Source organism: Oncorhynchus keta, chromosome 25 (genome assembly GCF_023373465.1).
Source record: "Oncorhynchus keta strain PuntledgeMale-10-30-2019 chromosome 25, Oket_V2, whole genome shotgun sequence".
NCBI classification, from domain to species: domain Eukaryota; kingdom Metazoa; phylum Chordata; class Actinopteri; order Salmoniformes; family Salmonidae; genus Oncorhynchus; species Oncorhynchus keta.
This window is the reverse complement of record NC_068445.1, coordinates 12,630,578-12,653,229: the sequence shown is the minus strand read 5'-3', so window position 1 is coordinate 12,653,229 and position 22,652 is coordinate 12,630,578. Positions and strand designations below refer to the sequence as shown.

The 22,652-nt window shown below is 41.4% G+C and overlaps 3 protein-coding genes across 5 annotated transcripts in view; all 3 read left to right on the top strand.

Moving 5' to 3' along the window:
- The window catches only part of LOC118358213 (cytospin-A-like), a 31,974-nt gene extending 25,926 nt beyond the window's left edge, over positions 1–6,048 (top strand). For both annotated transcript variants that reach the window (XM_035735776.1, XM_035735775.1), the window contains exons 14-16: positions 5–121; positions 960–1,019; positions 2,700–6,048. In XM_035735776.1, coding sequence (XP_035591669.1) covers positions 5–121; positions 960–1,019; positions 2,700–2,789 — 267 coding nt within the window. In that variant the 3' untranslated portion in view covers positions 2,790–6,048. The remainder of the gene's footprint in view (positions 1–4; positions 122–959; positions 1,020–2,699) is intronic.
- Positions 6,049–8,128: 2,080 nt separating this feature from the next.
- On the top strand, positions 8,129–14,652 carry LOC118357912 (adenosine receptor A2b-like). Its single transcript, XM_035735220.2, has 3 exons — positions 8,129–8,372; positions 10,586–11,254; positions 12,641–14,652. The coding sequence occupies exons 2-3, from the start codon at positions 10,920–10,922 to the stop codon at positions 13,647–13,649; spliced, it is 1,344 nt and encodes a 447-aa protein (XP_035591113.1). The 5' UTR covers positions 8,129–8,372; positions 10,586–10,919; the 3' UTR covers positions 13,650–14,652.
- A 2,003-nt stretch (positions 14,653–16,655) lies between these two features.
- Positions 16,656–22,574, top strand: LOC118357911 (uncharacterized protein C22orf15-like). 2 transcript variants are annotated; one of them, XM_035735218.2, is made up of 5 exons: positions 16,656–16,959; positions 17,307–17,393; positions 17,825–17,947; positions 20,255–20,329; positions 20,629–22,574. In XM_035735218.2, the coding sequence occupies exons 3-5, from the start codon at positions 17,839–17,841 to the stop codon at positions 20,769–20,771; spliced, it is 327 nt and encodes a 108-aa protein (XP_035591111.2). In that variant the 5' UTR covers positions 16,656–16,959; positions 17,307–17,393; positions 17,825–17,838; the 3' UTR covers positions 20,772–22,574. The 2 variants fall into 2 exon arrangements, with proteins under 2 accessions (XP_035591111.2, XP_035591112.2); XM_035735219.2 differs by lacking the exons at positions 16,656–16,959; positions 17,307–17,393 and having other exon boundaries at positions 17,532–17,947.
- The last annotated feature ends 78 nt before the right edge of the window (positions 22,575–22,652 follow it).

Sequence of the window (22,652 nt, the reverse complement as noted above, 5' to 3'; positions counted from 1 at the left end):
GCAGAACATTGACATAACAAACTTCAGCAGCAGCTGGAATGACGGCCTTGCGTTCTGCGCTGTGCTCCACACCTACCTGCCTGCTCACATCCCTTACCAGGAGCTCACCAGTCAGGAAAAGGCAAGCCGATTTCCTACTGTAGTGATGATAAGTAACAATGTGTCATAGAATTGTAACCAGGTTTCTATCCAACCATTACATGTGAAATAATTACCTGATCAGAAAAAGTCACGACAGGGCTCATGGAAGCAGGAAGTCGGTACAATTTCATACATTTTCGACAGATGATTGGTTTGTTCGAGAAACGTCGGTGGAAATGCCAAATATTGACTTAATAACCATCATATTGAAGTGAACTTGGAGTCACGTAATGATATGGGCCTACCACCACGACTGGGAAAAGCATTAAATGCTTATAGGTAGATGAAATAAGTTATATTCATGCTAATTCCCAATAGGGTCAATATCGAGGGTAGGCGATTATTTAGAATTCTGGTGACATGATGATCGGTTCTTGGCTACCAATTATCAAATAAAATGACATTGTGCTCATCCATATCTCATCATATAGTCACCCCCCTGTCCACTTTATCAGCGAAGTCTAGAGAGCATGTGCCAAAACCAGATTATGCAAGTTTACGTGGTTTAAATTGCAATGGAAACCCATATAACTAACGTTTTTTTATTGGGTACATGGGAACTTAACTGCAAACGTCATTTTTATCTGCACTGCATCATCAAGCACAACCTTTTATCTGCAACAAGTCAGTTTGATGGAAACATCTCTGGTAGGAAAATGCACATTGTTTTTAATGCAGATTTTAGAATATATTTGCATGGAAATCTGTTGCCAATTGGATGGAAACCTAGCTATTGTTTAATCTTTTACAGTTGTCTCAATCTGTCATCAGGGAGCTTTATAGTGTGTGATTGTGTGTTTTTGTCTCCCGATCTTTAGAGGCGTAATTTCACACTAGCCTTCCAGGCTGCAGAGAGTGTGGGGATCAAGTCCACTCTGGTAAGATTCAAGTGAAGGATTTGTAGGATTTTTAATTAATTTATTTGCAAGTTATGGTGGAAAATAAGTATTTGGTCAATAACAAAAGTTTATCTCAATACTTTGTTAAATACCCTTTGTTGGTAATGACAGAGGTCAAACGTTTTCTGTAAGTCTTCACAAGGTTTTCACACACTGTTGCTGGTATTTTGGCCCATTCCTCCATGCAGATCTCCTCTAGAGCAGTGATGTTTTGGGGCTGTTGCTGGGCGACACAGACTTTCAACTCTCTCCAAAGATGTTTTATGGGGTTGAGCTCTAGAGACTGGCTCGGCCACTCCAGGACTTTGAAATGCTCCTTACGAAGCCACTCCTTCGTTGCCCGGGCGGTGTGTTTGGGATCATTGTCATGCTGAAAGATCCAGCCACATTTCATCTTCAATGCCCTTGCTGATTGATGGAAGGAGGTTTTCACTCAAAATCTCACGATACATGGCCCCATTCATTCTTTCCATTACACGGATCAGTCGTCTTGGACCCTTTGCAGAAAAACAGCCCCAAAGCATGATGTTTCCACCCCCATGCTTCACGGTAGGTATGGTGTTCTTTGGATGCAACTCAGCATTCTTTGTCCTCCAAACACGACGAGTTGAGTTTTTACCAAAAAGTTATATTTTGGTTTCATCTGACCATATGACATTCTCCCAATCTTCTTCTGGATCATCCAAATGCTCTCTAGCAAACTTCAGACGGGCCTGGACATGTACTGGCTTAAGCAGGGGGACACGTCTGGCACTGCAGGATTTGAGTCCCTGGCGGCGTAGTGTGTTACTGATGGTAGGCTTTGTTACTTTGGTCCCAGCTCTTTGCAGGTCATTCACTAGGTCCCCAGTGTGGTTCTGGGATTTTTGCTCACCGTTCTTGTGATAATTTTGACCCCACAGGGTGAGATCTTGCGTGGAGCCCCAGATCGAGGACCATTATCAGTGGTCTTGTATGTCTTCCATTTCCTAATAATTGCTCCCACAGTTGATTTCTTCAAACCAAGATGCTTACCTATTGCAGATTCAGTCTTCCCAGCCTGGTGCAGGTCTACAATTTTGTTTCTGGTGTCCTTTGACAGCTCTTTGGTCTTGGCCATAGTGGAGTTTGGAGTGTGACTGTTTGAGGTTGTGGATAGGTGTCTTTTATACTGATAACAAGTTCAAACAGGTGCCATTAATACAGGTAACGAGTGGAGGACAGAGGAGCCTCTTAAAGAAGAAGTTACAGGTCTGTGAGAGCCAGAAATCTTGCTTGTTTGTAGGTGACCAAATACTCATTTTCCACCATCATTTGCAAATAAATTCATTACAAATCCTACAATGTGATTTTCAGGATTTTTTTTCTCATTTTGTCTGTCATAGTTGAAGTGTACCTATGATGAAAATTACAGGCCTCTCATCTTTTTAAGTGGGAGAACTTGCACAATTGGTGGCTGACTAAATACTTTTTTGCCCCACTGTGTGTGTGTGTGTGTGTGTGTGTGTGTGTGTGTGTGTGTGTGTGTGTGTGTGTGTGTGTGTGTGTGTGTGTGTGTGTGTGTGTGTGAGAGAGTGTGATACAAAGATGAACAAATGGCACTGCCTTTTTTCTAGGCATGATGTATCTTAATAACAATGACCCTGTTTATTCAACCTGGTCTCATTCTCTGTTTTGCAGGACCTCAATGAGATGGCCAGTACTGAGAGACCAGACTGGCAGAGTGTGATGACCTATGTTACAGCCATCTACAAGTACTTTGAGACCTGATGTGATCTCTCCACCCAACATGGCAAGCACACACTGCAGTCCAGCCTGCTAGCTCCTCTGACCTTAGCGCACCTCCAACACTTCAACTCGACATTCAACTCAGCTGTTATGCCTCACTTCACTGAGCCACCCTTCACACCAACACCCAGCCATGCCGCACACCGGCCGCTCTGTCTCTCGTCTAGACGCCTTCTAGTTTGAGTCACCATAAGAAACGTAGAAATAAGCTCACTGTTGACTTTCTAAAGTTGACTTCCTAAAGCTAATCATGGATATTTCTATGATGAACATTTTTCACTGACATGTTTAGTGTGATGAACACAGCCTAAGGGCTCTTCAAGCACCTGTTCAGGGCCTGCTCTGTTTGGGATGCTATTTTTACTCTTATCCATTACTGGATAACCCATTTGAGGTGATCCTCAGTGCAGATTGTCTGGTTAAACCAGTATGATCTGAGCTACGATAAGAGCCTGCAGATCTACGATAAGAACCTGCAGATCTACTAGCTCTACTCTCCTTGACCAGAGTTGGGGAACATGCTACAGACTATCCCAGCCTTTGTGCCTTGCACCTGGCTTTGATTCTTCTAACCAAGTGGTTATCCCAAATGTTTAAGCCAAACCATACCCAGTGTGCATTGTGTCCACCCTAGGAATCATGGGACAAATTTTCTATGGAAATCAGCCACGGCATTTTTTGCTCCATTGTCTTCCTGACCCATTGAACACTTTGAAGGGGCCTCTTCTATTATGGATTAAGTGCCTGTTTGATTTACATCGCTGGAGGTTTACTAAGAGACAGTTGAAGCAAAAATTGCTCAAATGAAACGTTTCAATGCTCCATGCTTTCAAAGCAGCTTTGGAGGAATCTAAGTGAAGCTTTTTAGAAGTGATTCTGCAGTTCTATGAACACTAGCTATATCATAAGGGAAACGCTGTCACGTGCTCTCTTGGTCACCTGTAAGATTCAATTTACAATTTGATGTGCTTTTGGACTATTTTTAGGAGAGTGATCATTGCTACGTTAACATCATTTGTTTTGCTAACAGAGACCAACTCATAGAAAACAATAGGCTAGACAGAACCAACACAATGTCTCTCAGTGATGGTTTTCTCAAATAGAACTGTCTTAATCCTGAACCAAAAAAGTAACTTGCTCAAGTGTCCTATCTATGTGAAGTCAAGGGCTAGACTTCCAAAAAGGTCCTAGCTCTTGGTGATTTGATTGTGGTAAATGTTTCCCCAGCATGTTGAGTCTCAGGGTTGGATGTTCTCTTGTTGTTGTCATCAATCATGATAGGGGAAGAGCTTTTTTCAGATGCAGAACGCATCCGTTTTGCTGCTGGAGCCAAATGTATTAACACATTGTTCGTTTTGACACATTACTTCCACCAACAGCAGACTGAAACTCCCAAGATTGGTCACAGTCCTGTTGTCTTGAACTGTAAGATTTGTGTGTTATTAGACACTCTGAGCTCAACAATGACTAAGTTATTGTGTGTGTAACCTAACTCTGTGACTTGATATACTCCATCTTGCTAGTCACATTTAACATGGGGGGAATAGTAACTACAAGAGATGCACAAGGAACTCAATGGTACATTTTATATTTGAGCTTTCTTCGTGTTATCACTTGCCACCCAATTGACTTTATTGATAAAGCTGTACTAACACTAATCATGTGTAAATCAATTCTATGTAGTTTACATAGTCACCAAGAAAGGTATTGGCATGAAGAATGACTGTGTTATGTTATTGAGCCTCTGCTTATTGAAGTTTGTGTGGGTTAATTAGCATGGTTTAATCCACCTCGGAGTGTAGTGATGCAAGTGTTACAAATGTTAATGTAAACTTCATATAATGTGAATCTATGACTTTTCATCACACTGCTGCACTGATGTCTCTCCTAAACTCATAATGTATGATGACGATTTGCCTTTCATGTGGTCCCAACCACACTCCTGTATCATTTCAGAATGGTACAGTATGCAATCGATACTCCCTCGTTGGTGTACCATTTTAGGCTTAGGCCCCCTTACGTCTATGATCTAACACACTCGCATGTGACCATAACTTTGTAGGGACAAGATTTTTCTGAATATATTTAAAAGCACATTTGCGCCTGTCTGCTTGCCAGGCCACCTTCCCACCAGCTGTACAGGTGCACTGCATGGTGTTTGACAAAGCACAACTTGAAACACAATGGCTTGTTTTTTGTGTGTCGATCAGTGTGGTTGGAGAGTAAGACTGGGCGGTTAAATGTTGTTGGTGGTCTATTGTATGGATAAACACTCATTTGTGAGAGCGCATGTGCTGTGACTGTTATTATCATTATCATGTACGGTATTTACTATTGAACAGTGAGCACAGTATGTCAACGCTAACTCGTCTATTTATGATTCCCATTGCTATACTGCAACCCTGTCTTAAATTTGATTTGCATTGGATCCAAACACTAGTTGGTCTGCAAGTATTCTATTATGTGAAGCTACTTCTTGCCAAGTGTTAAAAATGGAATCTCTTGATCATGTTCCAATGGACATTGGTATTGATAAGTGGTCCTTCATGTTGTGATCTATGAGGACTGAAACCGTGCCCTAACATTCTACTCAACTGTACAGTGTAGACAGAATGTAGTTGACCTATTAGATAATACAATGTGTTAAAATATCAGGATGATACCATCTTGACATATCATTCACCACTGAAGAACATTGGTCTGATTTTGCTTGATTTCATTCAATAAGTTGCTCATATTTTCCATGGCTTCTGTATTTCGCTCTGCATTTTCTTCCGTTTCTTTCTACACTACTTCACAAAAGAAAATGTGAAAAGAACTTTAAAGCATGTTTTTATTTTTACGGGTCCATTAGAGGTTAATTCTGTTTACTTGAAAGGTTGATGTTTTTCTAAGCTGCTTTCTTTTGGTTCTTATTAATGGTGCCTTTTGCCTACAAATATATGTCATTCTTGCCAGAGTATTACTTGGTAATAAGGAGGCCAAGAGACCCATGTTTCCTTTTGTCTCATTCTGTCTCTAAGTCATGATTGCCACAATATGAATTTCCAATGGAGTGTCTTGAATCAAAATGTATCCTGTTGATTGGGTAATGATAATATCAAGAGTATGGTGTAGGGAAGTAAGCCAAATGCACATTATGATAATCAACAATTCGGTAAAAAAAATAATAAAGGCTTATCTGTATTTATATTGTTTTGTTTTGCAGACCAGTAATATTAAAGAATCATTGCAACAGGAATGTGTTATGTTTTGTGAAGGCATAAATTAATTTGCCATGTGGTTAATTCAGTCATATCCCCCTTTTATAGAGTAAGAGGCTATGATTTAACTGTTGCCCTGAATGTATTATCAGATTACTGGTCTAAAGTGAATGAAGGCACTGATAAACAAAAAACATTCCTCGCTCGTGAAACAGGCAACACTAATATTAACTCTACTTTGTAGGGCCAGGGCATATTAAAACTACTGGGATAATTTAGATCAAATTAGATTGTGATGAATGAAGTGTTTAATTCAGTCCGCTAGCCTGTGGTATTTGGAATACAGCAGCAGCCTTTGTTCTGATAAGGAGCGATATACACTGAACAAAAATATAAACGCAACATGTAAAGTGTTGGTCCCATTTTTCATGAGCTGAAATATAAGATCCCAGAAATGTTGCACCAAAAGCTTATTTTCTCTTAATTTTTGTGCACAAATTTGTTTACATTCCTGTTAGTGAGCATTTATCCTGTGCCAAACTAATCCATCCACCTGACAGGTGTGGCATATCAAGAAGCAGATTAAACAGCATAATCATTACACAGGTGCACCTTGGGCTGGGGACAGTAAAGACCACTCTAAAATGTGCCGTTGTCACACAACACAATGCCACAGATGTCAAAGATTTGAGGGAGGATGCAATTGGCATGCTGCTCAGGAGTATTTCTGTATTTTTGTGGAAGTGGAATGATGTGATAATACCCAGATTCACCTGAATACGCTGTTTCTCTATGAACTGTTTGGTAACTGTTGAACAGATGATGATTTGAAGGTTTTAACAAAGAAACATGTATATTTTATTGTAAAGACTTGGGATTCATATCAAAGTGACCCCCCCCAGTAATGGTGTATTATTTTAGCTTGCACACAATACAAACCAAGTGAAGAGGATCATATGGAGATGAAAATATATTCTGATTTAAGACCTGAATATTTCCAATACGCACAATCGAATGTGAACTTTAGCCAGTGATCTCATTCCCAAGTCTTGGGATAATATCTGTTCAAATGTCAAAGATGAAGTCCATAGCCTGTAAAGTCTATTGCTAACATGACAAATATTAGCAGAGGGGAAGATAGGTTTTACAGTGTATACCAGATGAAGAGCTCAATCACAATGCATTCCCTTCCATGTGTTTTATTCTGAATAACAAATCAGCCCAAACTTTTTTCTTTTTTTTTCTTCCTATGTTAGGGATGTGGGGGTCAGTTTTTGTTCACCTGAACTCACCCCCAGTTGCTAATTTAAGGCAATGCATGGTAAATATGTTTTTCTGCAGTGGCCATACAGCATTTACTTTGAGATGGAGCCTCCAACCACTTCAGATCAAGCATAAATTGGCTTTAACCCGTCTACAACGCCAGACTATATGTGATGAAGTGAAGGCCTACCCTAAAAGTCAATTTATGCTTGATCTGAAAATGTGGTAGGAGACTCCATATGTGTGACGCAGAGCCTCTAAGATGCATGCAGAGGCCAAATTGAGCTCCATACCGAATTGCCATGCGCCTCCCAAATGTTGTAACAATGCGGAGGGCACCTTATAGGTCTACATTGACATGGTTGGTTGACGGTAGGTGGGAGCAGCAGGTCCTGTATAAACACAAACTCACTTCGTTGACAACTTCCATCACAACAGTTCTGCTCAACAGCTCTGCCTTAGCTCAAGAAGTATGAATGCACTGAATTCTGCAGAGGCCGTATCACTGCAAATGCTGCATGAGCGCCATTAACCCGCACATTTAAATTTAGAACATGCACTGTACAAATCTTTTTTTTCTTAAACATTTATTGGAACAATTATGTTTTTCTTCAACGTTTCATAATTTATTTATTGAATAGGCTAATCTCAGAAAATCTCAAATAACAGCGTGAATTGACACCTTACACATGCTTTTGTGAAAAAATAAATCTTATTGAAATAAACTCCGAGATTGTCCTCTTGGCCTCAGTTGATTGATGTCAACTTTTTCTGCCCAAGTTCCCAAAAGCATTTGACTATTATCCTATGTTGTGCTGCTGGGGTCACGTGTCAGTCTGGTCCGCCTGTGCGATATTGAACCGAGGAGAATCGGTTTAAGCATCAGTAGTCAAACAGTGGGAGCGCACAAATTGCCTATCAGATTACGTTTCCCAGCAATGATCCTTTACAACGCGCGTTCTATTTCACGCCACTTAAAAAGCGTAGGCCTATAATGTGAATTATTTTATTCGAGCGATGTTTATTGGCATGATGCAAACTATTTCGATTAGGTTGTGATTCATTTGGAATAAGACACGTCGAGGGATATATTGAAAAGGTACGTTTTTTAGAAATTGAAAATAGGATTAGAATAGCATTAGATAGAAGTCCAAGGGTTTGTATTTCTATTTAGAGTATTTTATTTAAATCCAATTAATGAATAGCCTAATTAAATATTTTGAAAGTTTACACAACAGTTATTGATCCTGGTGCGATCAAAATAATGTTCAGCCAGGTATACAGAAACTGGACAGTAGCCTATGCCAAGTTTTTTTATGGACAATTGTGCTCGGTACAATTTGGGGAGTGTTTGGAATTACTTTATCGATTTCTAGACATTGTATTTACACAAATTCCGTTGTATGTTCTGGTCTACTCCCTTTTTTGATAGGGAGTCACAGGAAGGGGGTAAACGAGAGAGCTAGGGAATAATACTGTCACTTTCTGGTAAGGATAATGTTTGAGGGTTTGCCAGGTATAGGTTTCCACATGTGAACAGGATGTAGCAGGTTTTACCACAATGATTTGATTTTTCCAGGTAATCTACTAAAGTGTTTTCTGGGCAAACAGTTATACATTAAGCTGTTTATGTGCATTTATTAAGGCCCTGTATGCTCAGTTGGTTTCTATTCATGGACATTATTTGAATTCCTTTACATTTGTGTCAATCTGAAACATACAGGACCTTTCAATTGAGATATCGATGCACTTCGAATACACCCCTTTGGTTTACATCCAACCACCAGGACCCACTGTTGAGCAGAATACTCTCAGAACTCTTGTTGGCTACAACTGTTGAGAAACATTTCAGGATGGAATATAAATGCATTTGACATGATTGACTATTCATGCCCCTCAAGTGCTGTCAAAGAGGACAACTGAAATACCGTGTTATTACCTAGCTGTTGTAAGGTGACTGGGACAGGGTCACACACACACGGTTCACATTGAGATATCACTTCTAATTCAGTTGTAACCTCTATATTAAATGTACCTCTTTGCACCTTCACTTGTGACTCGGTCTGTGTGATGGTGAACATAATTATGCCTCTTCCTTTCTCACATGCAGTATAGAAATGTAGCCATATTAGGCTTTCTGCATTGTCAAAGGGGTTTTTCCTACAGAGTACTACTCTATGACTACATACATACAGTTTGCAACTGCCTATTTTTGCACCTTATACTGTATGTGTGTGATAAAGTTAAAACAGTATGGAAACGTATACAGTGACTGAGATCGGTCGGGAGAAAAACCTCAGTCCCACAAGAAGGGAAATGTTTCTGAGAGTAAAAAGGCCTTTCAGTTCCAGCACAGCTGCTATCTCCTGAAACAATGAGTAACCTTCGAAAACATCCTTGGCTTCACCGTGGGAATTCTCCTCCATAAACATGATGAGAGTTCTGTACGGAAGGAGCTTGGAAACCTCTTCACTCTCACATACAATTCCAGGGAATTCAGTGTTGCACAGTGACCTCAGTTGATTGACAAATTAGACCTAATTTAAAACAATTGTCGAGTGTATATTATGCCTGCTGTATTCTCAAATCACATACTGCACTACTTGAATTGCTTTTCTTTTTTGTCTTGAGCATGACGACACCCATCTAACAAAATCAAAATGATTAGTTTGGTGTTCTCATAACCTCATTTAGTGAATCTTTCTCTGGACGTCCTCAAGACTCCTCTCCCCTTATCAGGCAGGGGTTGGGCAATCTCATGGGGACATATAGAACATTCCAGTCCCTGAAGCATATTGTTTCCTCGCTCTGGTACAGCTGACATTTAACTCACTGGGATAGTAGCTCCATAACACCATCGTGTCATTCTGACGCTGGTTATATTTCCCCTGACCCCTGGTTTACAGTTCAGTGACTGTTGTTAATGGGGTAAAGAAGAATTGGTGGGAAGCCAGTTATCATGCGTTAACATGAACACTGCAGTTGCCCAGGTACTTTACTGGGGTGACTATTTCAGATCTTGATGTTTGGTTTTCGATCGAGTATGAATGATGATGAACAGCAGTTTTATGAGGAATACAGTACAGTTAATGTAAAGTAAACACTGCAATTGTTACTTTACAGTGTATTTTACTTGCTACATTGGAAATTCCAGTGTATCATGTCAGATAATACACCGTCATATTTATTGTTTGACTTCAAACGTGGTTAATATTTGATGGAAATGATCATTGTAATATTCATTGGTATTTTCTGCAATCATTTCCTGTTTTGGCATTCAGCACTTTCACTCTTTCTTCCCTTTATCTGCAGCGGTATGACACTTGTGATCGCTTCCTGGCTCAGTCTCAGCCCCATTGGAGTTTCATGCTAAATTGTGCAACAGTGAGGGGAAGAACTTGAGAGGAGAGCACCAGACAGGACAACAGATAAGATAACAGAAGGTTGGACTGCTTCTCTGACCACCAACTGTGGGACTTCTAAGAGGCTTTAAGGTGAAGTGGTCTCTGTGTTTGGAGAGCTCAGCCATAGTCCCAGGCAGTGAGTTAAGCCCTACAGGGTGAGGCCACCGCTACCAGCCTGCAGCTATGGACCTTGAGGAGAGTGGTCCTCCTTCCTCCTCAGTGACCTCGCTGCTCCTCTCACCATGCTGAACGATGCTTCCTCTGTCATCTACATTGTGGTGGAACTGCTGATCGCCATACTATCCGTGCTGGGCAATGTGCTGGTCTGCTGGGCCGTCTGCCTCAACAGCAACCTGCAGAACATCACAAACTTCTTTGTGGTGTCGCTGGCGGTGGCAGACATTGCTGTGGGAGTGCTGGGTATCCCCTTCGCCATCGTCATCAGCACTGGCTTCTGCTCCAACTTCTATGGCTGCCTCTTCATTGCTTGTTTTGTGCTGGTGCTCACCCAGAGCTCCATCTTCAGCCTGCTGGCCATCGCCATAGACCGTTACATCGCCATCACAATACCGCTCAGGTCAGTTCAACATTGTATGAACATAACAGAGAATGTGCTAACATGTTGCTGCCGTCATGCTGTTTTCCTCTCTGAGAGTTCAGTCCCAATTACGGACAAAGCGGTTAGACATTAGGCTTTGTAAAGATTTTCAATGTACCCTATGAGGTTGTATAGGGTTATTGATTGATTTTTGCATACCCGGGTTTCAGGTACATTGTGTAGTTTTGCCAGTAGCAAATAGCAACAAAAAAAATCTGAAGTAAATCTTAAAACCTGTGAGAGTTATTTTCAGAATAGAGCAGCAGAGGATCGTGCTATTTTTGAATGAACTTGAACTCTTTAGCCCAAATGTCCAGATGAGCTTTTTTGATTTCCTCAGTGGATCCAGATATAAGTGGAATCTCCTTTGACTACGAGTTTATACAGACCATGACCCCTCTTCAGAACTATACACATGTCAAAAACGTTAGCCGTTTAGACAACTTGTTTATTGTCCTATGTAAACCAATATAAATTACATTATGCCTTAAAATTGATTAATAATCAGTAATTACTTATACACTTTTTTGATAGTGTGTGCAGACTTATTGCATCCAAGATAGTTTGTTGTTCTGAGTTTAGTGCTGTGTTCCTGTATCTCTCATAGCTAACCTTTGAACTTTAACATCTTGAGAATGTGGCAGAAATAGGCCAAATAGCTTAGCTGCTCTCTCACACTGACTGACAGACACACTCAAAATAGACGTTCCTTCCAAATGCTAACATTTTGTTTTTAAGCATCTATTTTATTACTTAAACGAGATGTTTTCCCATAAAGAAAGAGTGTGTGAATGATATGCCTATTATAATGTTTAATATTTAACTCACTATCCCTTAACCTATGGGAGAATCTAACCCTCCAGAGAGACAACTCATGCTCCCCAAGCCAACAGAGCATGTTTGCCTCCAGAGTGGCGCAGTGGTCTCTGGCTTGAGGCATCACTACAGACCCGGGTTCGATCCCAGGCTGTGTCACAGCCAGCCGTAACCGGGAGACCCATGAGGCGGCACACAATTGGCCCAGTGTTGTCCGGGTTTGGAGATGGTTTGGCCAGCTGGGATATCCTTGTCCCATTGCTCTCTAGTGACTCCTTGTGGCGGGCCGGGCGCCTGCCAGCTGACCTCGGTCACCAGCTCGACGGTGTTTCCTCCGGCACATTGGTGCGGCTGGCTTCCGGGTTAATCGAGCATTGTGTCAAGAAGCAACGCGGCTTGTGTTTCGCATGGCTCTCGACCTTCACCTCTTCCGAGTCCGTAGGGGAGTTGCAGCGATGGGACAAGACTATAACTACCAATTGGGGAGGGAAAAAACCCCAGAGATTGTGTGTCTTACTAACAGAGTCCATATCTTTTTTGTTCCCACAGGTACAATAGCCTGGTGACAGGCCAGCGTGCCAAGGGGATCATTGCTGTCTGCTGGGTGCTGTCCATCATCATCGGCCTGACCCCGATGTTGGGCTGGAACAAGTCCACTGAGCGCCCCAACAGCACCTGCTCCCCAGGCCTGATGGAGTGTCTGTTTGAAGAGGTGGTAGTCATGGACTACATGGTCTACTTTAACTTCTTCGCCTGTGTGCTGATGCCTCTGCTGCTCATGCTGGTCATCTACCTGCAGATCTTCATGGCAGCTCGGCATCAGCTGAAGCTCATAGAACTGAAGGCTGTCCACGGGGGGAAGTCCCACTCCACCCTGCAGAAGGAGGTCCAGGCGGCCAAGTCGCTGGCCATCATCGTGGGCCTGTTTGCCATCTGCTGGCTGCCGCTGCACATCATCAACTGCTTCACCCTGTTCTGCCCTCAGTGTGCCCGCCCACCCCTCTGGATAATATACGTGGCCATCATCCTCTCCCACGGCAACTCGGTGGTCAACCCCTTCATCTATGCATACCGCATCCGGGAGTTCCGTCACACCTTCAGGAGGATCATCCGCCGCCACTTCCTGGGCCTCCACCGCCGGGAGCTGTTTGAGAGTGGCGGCAGCACTCGCACCTCCACCCACAACAGTGTCTGTGGCTCAGTGAGGGTTAAGGCCAACTGCCTCAGCTTCGACCTCCACACCGAGCACAACACCTGTAGCTGTGAGAGCCATGTCACACCTGCAGGTGCCGTTCTGACCTCAGCGCCCATTCACAACCACCCTCTTTCTGTGATTAGTTTCCACAATCACAATGTGAGCCCCCCTCTGCCACAGCCTCTCATACAGACCCAGACACAACCCTTATGTCATCCCCTGCAGTATGGGGACCACCAGCAGTCTCCTAAAGGACCGGAGATGGAAGAGGTAAAGGACAGGCAGGATCTCTCCCCTGTCCAGGTCAAATCACTGTTCTATAAACATAAAACCTGTTTCACCAAGCTTTCTGGGGTGTCCTGATGGATACAGAATTGGTGCCAGACATCTACTAAGGATCCCTTAACACCTGGCCTTCTGTGTGAAATTACTCAGATGCTCTTATTTTTGGGGAGTCAGCTCTGAGTGTAATGGTAGATTACTGGGTAGGCAGGCTCACAAGCTGAGGATCGGAGTTTGGGATGTATCGCATGTTATCTAGATGGCCTAATGGAGGCATTCTATCAGCAGGGATTCTAATAGTGGAGTCAAGCTTCTACACAAAGGCAGCCATACAAAACAAACTGTATGTGCACCATTTCAATTGGACCTTTCAGCTTCTTGAAGCAAAAGATTGTTGAAGTTATTTATAACAGAAATGTGACTTGAATGGTTCAATGTGATTCTGTTTGTGATGTTTATTCTCTTGGTCTGCGACGTCATGTGGTGCTTAGATCTGAAGCTTCACAATTGACTCTTGTTCTTTGCCCTAAAGAAATAACATCGACGTGATTGGATTACTCCTGTGTATTTGGGGATGGCAGGGATGTTTCAAGCGTGTGATAAGTGGACCGTACTACTTCATTGATTTAGCATGTTTGTGTCCCATATAGATGGACGTGATGAGAGTGCATTTCCTTTAGATGTTCAGGTTTATGATCTTGCAAATGTATGAATGCAAGAAAGCTTAAATCTGCCTCGCTAAGAGTTTTTCAATGATAATGGTTTTAAACTATTTTGAGAAGGATCTACTAATCTACCACTGTGCACTTTCTCTACATTACACTTCGTTCAACTTGTCTACCTGTCACTTTCTCTACATTACACTTCTTTCAACTTGTCTAACTGTCAGTAGCACGAACCTGTGCAGATCCTTCAGATATCACAGACAATTAAATGGTACAAATAAATAATGACATACACCTTATATTTTCTTCTAAAAATGACTCTCTCGCAAGTGTTACATATCTATGGCATTCTGTGCATTCTCACATTTCGGATGCAATGCATGGAGCAATACCTCCTGTCCAAAAATAAATATATTTTTTAAGTAAATCTGTTTTTTCGTTTCCATGTTGAACTGTTTAAGTATTACAAGTACTGTACAGTTTTCCCAAACATGAATTAATAAGTGCAGAGAAAGCTCCAGGGCTCACCATGGCTTTGCTCCCAGAAGGGAGGAGTTTTGGACAAAGGGAAATGAAGCTCCATAAGAGGGCTGGTCAGTCTGTGGAGGGGGCAGACCAGACCAGACCAGATGGGCCATGGGATTTATGTCCCCTTTTACAAACTGTGAGCTCCTCTGATTTCTACAGCTTTCCCAGCTTTTATCCAAATTCCCAGATGATTCCAGGTTACGGGGCACAGGGCATTCTCCTTTTAATGTCCTCCCAGGGGCTTCCTGAAATTACATTGTAGTGTTTTTAAAAAAAGATGTTACCAGCATAATTGACTGGTGTTTTCTACACAACAACATCCTGACTCTCACCCCCTTTCTGACATGACTAAATAAGACTTCCACAACTGGCCAAAATCTCTTTCACTCACCACTTACGTGTTTAACAATGCCATCCTCACCCAAATGTATCTTTACTGTGCTAACCTCTATATCAACAGTACACTGTACCTGGGACTGGAGGGTCATTTAAAACATGTTTATTTAACCTTTATTTAACCAGGAAAAGCCCATTGAGACCCAAAGTCTCAATGTGATCAACAACATGATCCAGCCTATAAAAAAGCATTTACACTCCTCCGTAACAGAGTCTCCCATCAATATTTTAAATTCATTCAGTAGCAGTAAGATATCTAGATGAAACATGGATTGTTGATTATTCCATGCATCTGGTGCACAAGAAGAGAAGGCAGTCTTGCCTAATACTGTGAATGTCCTGGGGACTTTAAGTAGCAACCACCTAATGTTACAGACATAGCTTCCTTCCTGTCATGACTCAGTGATCCTGATACTGTACATGGTTTACTGTACATTTGGCCATGAAAAATGGTGCTCACGGAACAAGGCTAATCTAATTCTCTCACTGAGTGGCTCTATAGTGCCTCAGTCACTGGCATGTACAATCTATCAAGTGTTAGATGGTCTGGTACTCTTGTCTCATCTGATTGACAGTGTAATTTGAGCAGTAACAACGCACATTCTCTTCATGGTCGTACAATGGGAAAGAGTTGATTGATAGTTCAGTGTTGATGGTTTAATCATGACCCTTTTCGCACTAACTCTTAACTCATCACGTACGCTGCTGCTACTGTTTATTATCTGTCCTGTTGCCTAGTCACTTTATCCCTACCTATATGGACATATCTACCTCAATTACCTCGCACCCCTGCACATCCACTCGGTACTGGTACCCTGTGTATATAGCCAAGTTATCATTACTCATTGTGTATTTATCCCTCCTGTTATTTTTCAATTAAAAAAAATGTTTTTCTATATTTATTGTTGGGAGGGGCTGTAAGTAATCATTTCACTGTTATTCTACACCTGTTGTTTACGAAACATGTAACAAACACAATTTGATTTGATGTAGCATACAAGTCAGCGGGACGTGCCATGAATGGACTGAGGTCCTCAGATGATCTCCTGTACCGGTCATTGTTATGGTGTTAAGTGCAGAATGTGTGGAATGTATTACATACAACGTGTGTGGTATTGTGAAAAAAGAGGAAAAGCTCAGATCCCTGATCCTAACGTTTCTAAGCAAAAGACAAGTCATTTCTCTCTTAGATTTGTTGTGATGATGCTTATGGTAACAACTGTCTTGTCATTATAATTCACTAGATAGTAGAGTAGCATTGCATCTATGGGTAATGGTCAGTCTAATCCCAGTTAGTGGTCGGCTGACAATAAACCCGCTAAGTCCTCCCCCACCGTATCTAAGTCAGACCTCCGTGTTCAACAAGTAGCAGTAAAAGCCAGAGGACTTATGTGTCTGTGTGTTGACTCCATGGAAACAAACAAGAACACTACCCTCACATAAAAGGTTCTGTCTTCTCTTCCATTGAAAGGAGAGGAGAGACGAGGGGGAGTCAGATGGGTTATCAACCAGGGGGAATGTGCTTTCGATGTGTGTATAAGACAAAACATGTTGCTGGCTCTGCAACAGTTCAAAACTGTTTACAGGTCTGGCTTTAAAATGCCAAATGGATAACGTATCCTGTCAACTGTTGGTTTACTCAGAGCAACTGCAGAAGCCATTCACAATGGCCTCCTCGGTGCAGAAGCTTAGTCACTAAGTATGACAGTAGTCAACAACATAGATTTTTTTTTTTTTTTTTTTACTATTGTGGCACTGTGTGCTAAGCCCAAACTCATCACTCCTTTGGCTCTATGGAAGAGGTGAGTGCTTCAGATACTTGTAGCAACATTATGGGAGGTGGCTTTAGTGGTCTGGTCTGAAGTGTTTTGTGTAGAGACAAGGTGAAATGTTTGTCACCGTGCAGTTTGGAGGTAAGTGAAAGACAGTGCTATATCATCATCGTGATGGAGTATAATTCCATCATCTCTATGGAGGCCAACAGCTGACCTCTAATGAAACCTTCGGAGACCTATGGAGATATAAACAGATCATTTGAGAATAACACATTTAAACATCAGATGTAATTTTGTGATGTACGATGTCATAGGAATGTAATACAATGTTATAGGAAATGTACAAACATACTTCTCTTTTGTTATTTTGAAAGAGGGCCAAACAGAACTGTTTAACCTGAACTGCAGGGTGATAGACTTCATCCACAGTTTGAAGGAGAGATGTTATCTGGATTGTCAAGGTGCAGTTCCGAACTTCTCCCACAGTGTAGAATAATTCACAGTTGAACTTCCAATATGTTGTGTTAGATTCTTTATTTAACCTCAGAAGCACCTGATAGTGTTTGTATTTTTATTTATTAGGGATCCCCATCAAGCTACTCTTCCTGGGGTCCAAACACATAAAGGCAAATTGCATTACACATAAAACAAAATATTTTAAAAATTATTTAAAAAAAGATAGAGTCTGAAAGCATGATACAAATACTATTGGATATATATTATACAGTACATTTCCGTGTGAGGTTGTATGCACATGGTATCTCTGCCAATGACTGGAAATTATAGAAACAGTCGGACAGATTGTTTCCTGACTGAGTAAATACCAATAAGTGAAAATGTAATAGACTGAGAGAGCCCAGTGTAAATGTCACATTACAGATGTACTCTACAGACTATGTGGACCTGATGGACAGGACAGGGGAGCTGGTGAACCTGAGTGTAAAGGAGAAGAGCATGGAGCAGGCCAGCAGTCTGATGAAGGAGAGGCACAGCTACGTTCTCATACGCATCTGCAGTGAGTCTCTCCAAATATAATAAAGGCACTAGGCTGTGTATGTCTAAAGAGCCCATGGGATCAAAGAGTGTTTTCTCACATTGCCTGCTCTACACACGATTACTAGGCCTACTAATATGTTATAGGTAGGTTGATAAGGCCAGGCACCACAGGCAAAAATTGTGATTTTACTTGCATTTGTACATTTTCAGATTTTGGGACATTTGCAACTACAAATAAATCGGCAATAATGTATATAAATACTTGATTTGTATAATTGTATCTCAACTCCGTCAATTACACCTGCCATAAATGTCGTTCTCGTTAGCATTTTTCATGTAGAACTTCTACCTCTAATTTTAAAACGTTCCATGTTGAATCATATATCATGCAAAATATTGTTTTCCGGTGTTGTGCCGAAAAGCTCCCACATGCCAGAACCCCCCCCCAAAATTGTCCAAAATTAATCATCTCTCCCATGTCTTATTTGACTAGTTGTTGTTCTGAAATGTTTATTGCCTACATTTTACTCCCTCCTCTGTTTAATATAACACACATACATTCATTATTAATTTCGGTTGCCTATCCTGCCTGACGTAAAGTTTGTTCTATATAAAGTATTTGACTCTGATGTGTGCCACAGAAAGTACTTGACTCTAGCCACAAAATTAAGGAAATTAGAAGGGGGGGGCGGTTTATTCTTTAAAATGCCTGGTTATTCTTTAAAGGTACTTTCCTCACCATGCCCCTTTTAGAACCAGAATTTAGAACCAGAAACAGATATAGCCCTTGGTTCACTCCAGACCTGACTGCCCTTGACCAGCACAAAAACATCCTGTGGCGTACTGCATTAGCATCGAATAGCCCCTGCGATATGCAACTTTTCAGGGAAGTTAGAAACCAATATACTCAGGCAGTTAGGAAAGCAAAGGCTAGCTTTTTCAACAGAAATGTGCATCCTGTAGCACAAACTCCAAAAAGTTCTGGGACACTGTAAAGTCCATGGAGAATAAGAGCACCTCCTCCCAGCTGCCCACTGCACTGAGGCTAGGAAACACTGTAACCACCGATAAATCCACGATAATTGAGCATTTCAATAAGCGTTTTTCTACAGCTGGCCATGCTTTCCACCTGGCTACCCTTAACCTGGTCAACAGCTCTGCACCCCCACTTGCCCAAGCCTCCCCCATTTCTCCTTCACCCAAATCCAGATAGATGATGTTCTGAAAGAGATGCAAAATCTGGACCCCTACAAATCAGCTGGGCTAGGCAATCTGGACCCTCTCGTTCTAAAATTATCCGACACAATTGTTGCAACCCCTATTACTAGCCTCTTCAACCTCTCTTTTGTATCGTCCGAGATCCCCAAATATTGGAAAGCTGCCGTGGTCATCCCCCTCTTCAAAGGGGGAGATACTCTAGACCCAAACTGTTACAGACCTATATCTATCCTACCCTGCCTTTCTAAGGTCTTCGAAAGCCAAGTTAACATACTTATTGGAAGACTCAACAGCCTTGGTTTCTCAAATGACTGCCTCGCCTGGTTCACCAACTACTTCTCAGATAGAGCTCAGTGTGTCAAATCGGAGGGCCTGTTGTCCGGACCTGTGGCAGTCTCCATGGGGGTGCCACAGGGTTCAATTCTCGGGCTGATTATTTTCTCTGTATACATAAATGATGTGGCTCTTGCTGCTGGTGATTCTCTGACCCACCTCTACGCAGACGACACCATTCTGTATACTATTGGCCCTTCTTTGGACACTGTGTTAACTAACCTCCAGACGAGCTTGAATGCCATACAACTCTCCTTCTGTGGCCTCCAACTGCTCTTAAATGCAAGTAAAACTAAATGCCTCAACCGATCGCTCCCCGCACCTGCCCGCCTGTCCAGCATCACTACTCTGGACGGTTCTTAGAATATGTGGACATCTACAAATACCTAGGTGTCTGGTTAGACTGTAAACTGAATAGTGTTTTTTAAATAATTCCATGAAATGACAATATTTTAAAAAAATGATCTGTAAAAGTCTGACTATTGAGTGTCATATCACAATAAAACATTTAAAAAACATTCTGCTTTGAAGCAACGTGTTTAAAAACAGATTCTTGGAATATGCAAATTAGCACATATTGTAATAAAATAATCTATTGTATTTATGGATACTTTCAACTGGTAAAGGTTCAATCTGATGAGAGTAAAGGAAGAAAAAAATATCTATTAGCCTGTGGTGCCTGGCCTTAACATGGCTGAAGTTAATGTCATTATTACTCAAGTTACTTTACAGTAATGAAACTGGTTAACTTTAATTCACTTCATATTTCCCCCAGGAGGTGATGGGACTGAAGGGCAGAAGTACGTGCCACTCCTAAATGACCTTGACAAGAGCCATCCCGAGTTAGCAGGTAATGAAAAAAACATCCACAGCACTGAGGCAAATGTGCCCGACTGAAACCACTGCATGGCTTTATTCAGTGCCGGCACTGAGCATGGTCTAAAGTAATTACTTGTGGCCTCCTAATGGGACAATACCTGTAACGTGACTTTGTTGCCTAGTCACTGTACATTTGCAGTACTCTAGCCTTAAGCAAACCCACATCAAGCCTGATTTAAGACTGTATGATGATGATGGTTAATATGTATCTTAATATGTATTAACTGTCTATACTTATGTATGTTACTTTTGTAAACGTTTCTACCTCAGAGGTCCTAAAGAAGCTCTCCAACCCATGTAAGGAGCAGGAAGAAAAGGGTGGTCCCTCAAGGAAAGGTTCTGTCAATCAGATCCGGCGCAAGCCCACTGCTGGAAACAAGAAGAACCATCCTGGAAGACTTAAAAAGATATGAAGAAAGGAGAGGAGGAAGGCTGAAAAAGATGGTGATGGACATGGATGTATAGAAAGCTGTGGACCACATACATGTAATTGTGTTGGTGCTGTGGTTCTCTTCACTCCAATAATTTTTTACTTTGGTAAATTTAGGTTGATAAATTAACATTCCCACATATCTCTTGTCATGGTGTTGGCCTGTGGATAAGGTTTATGACCCCCCCCCCCCCATAAATACCTTTCTCCCTTCCCTCTCTCTTGACTCTACAGAGGGACTCTCGAAAAACCTTTGTTAATCAGAGAGTCTGGGAACATCAAACAAGTGGAGGGAAAGGAACCATATTTCGGTAATAGAACCAGTTGAAAATATGCATTGGTACTTAATGAATATGATGTCAGGACGACCTAAACTGTATCTGGGAAAGTCTACACATTATAGTTATCAGATCCACATGGAATTGTTGTGCAATTCAAATGTTTAAATATAAAATTATTGGTGAAAAGATTAAATGTAATTTTAGCTTCCAAATGAGAGATTTGGGTTTTCATAAGGTTAGGCATGGGTTAGACATGGGCTTTAAACTATGAAACACACCCTTCTCTCTCCACTATATAAAAGCCCTTGATGATAATGTAACCTCCTGTTCCGGGTACATTAGGATGACGATCCGATGTCAGAAGCATTCAGATAATAACTACAGAACGAAGCCAACCTCAGCGTGAGCTTTGGTTGCGAATGGTATGAACTTTGAACTCTTATTCGCTACAGAAGTGATATCTCCTAGCCGTTGAGTTAGCAGCGGCCGCTGTAAACGTGGGCTAGGAGAGGACAGACAGAGTATCCCATCTACCACACAACGACGACACTACAACGTTTCCTGTTCACCACCATAGACACTCTTCAAAGGATGGAAGAACTCTTGGGCAACTCGACCTTCCATCTACCACCAACCTATTGAAGCGCAGCTCAGAGTAAATATTCATTATGTTTTCCTTTTCCAAATGGGCAGTAATTTAGAATGCATAAGATCCTGTATTTACGATAGAGACATCGCTTCTCCCTTTGTTCTTCAGTCTTCCTGCTCTTTCACTCAAACCCAACCCCCATTTTCTTTGTGTAACCAGCTGTCATATCTGTTCCGAATTTACAACTTTCAGATGAGACTGAAATAAGGTGACGATTAATATTGACTGCTATTGATGTAAAATAGTACTAGGCCTTTAAGAGTTTATTCGGAAGATAACAGCTCTATAAATATTATTTCGTGGTGCCCCGACTTTCTAGTTAATTACATTTACGTGATTACCTCAATCAGGTCAAATTAATTACAGAGAAAGGATTTTATAGAATAGCATGTCATATCACTTAATCCGGCATAGCCAAAGACACAACACCCTGGTTAAAGTAAGAATGGCACTTGCATGTAGCTTGTCTCCTGTGTGTACTAGAAGCTGGTATTGGCCCAGAATTGTTTTTTACTAATCTATGATTATTTGTCTGAGTTAACACAGGCAGCCCAATTATATGTAAAAGAGCTGATCTGATTGGTCAAAAGACCAATTAATGGAAAAAGTTACAAATTGGACCGCCTGTGTAAACTGCAGTCTAATGTGAGAATTATACTATATGGACCATTGAACATATTAAAGGCATATAAATGTAGCCTGAGCCTACTTATCCATGTATTCACAACAATTAATAATGTTTCAATTAAATTATTAGTTGAACAACTAATAAAGGTAGCCTATATATGTACTTAACAACAATATAAATGTTGGTCCCATATTTCATGAGTTGAAATAAAAGGTCCCAGAAATGTTCCATATGCACAAAACGCTTATTACCTGAAAGACGTGGCATATCAAGAAGCTGATTAAACAGTGTGATCATTACACAGAT

What these genes read in the sequence shown, in the direction of transcription:
- LOC118357912 (XM_035735220.2), top strand. Translation starts at nt 10,920, where the DNA reads ATGCTGAACGATGCTTCCTCTGTCATCTACATTGTGGTGGAACTGCTG. An exon ending in GCCATCACAATACCGCTCAG is followed by an intron (nt 11,255 to 12,640) that starts GTCAGTTCAACA and finishes TTGTTCCCACAG; the next exon opens with GTACAATAGCCTGGTGACAG.
- LOC118357911 (XM_035735219.2), top strand. Translation starts at nt 17,812, where the DNA reads ATGTACTCTACAGACTATGTGGACCTGATGGACAGGACAGGGGAGCTG. An exon ending in CGTTCTCATACGCATCTGCA is followed by an intron (nt 17,948 to 20,254) that starts GTGAGTCTCTCC and finishes TATTTCCCCCAG; the next exon opens with GAGGTGATGGGACTGAAGGG. An exon ending in GAGCCATCCCGAGTTAGCAG is followed by an intron (nt 20,330 to 20,628) that starts GTAATGAAAAAA and finishes TTTCTACCTCAG; the next exon opens with AGGTCCTAAAGAAGCTCTCC.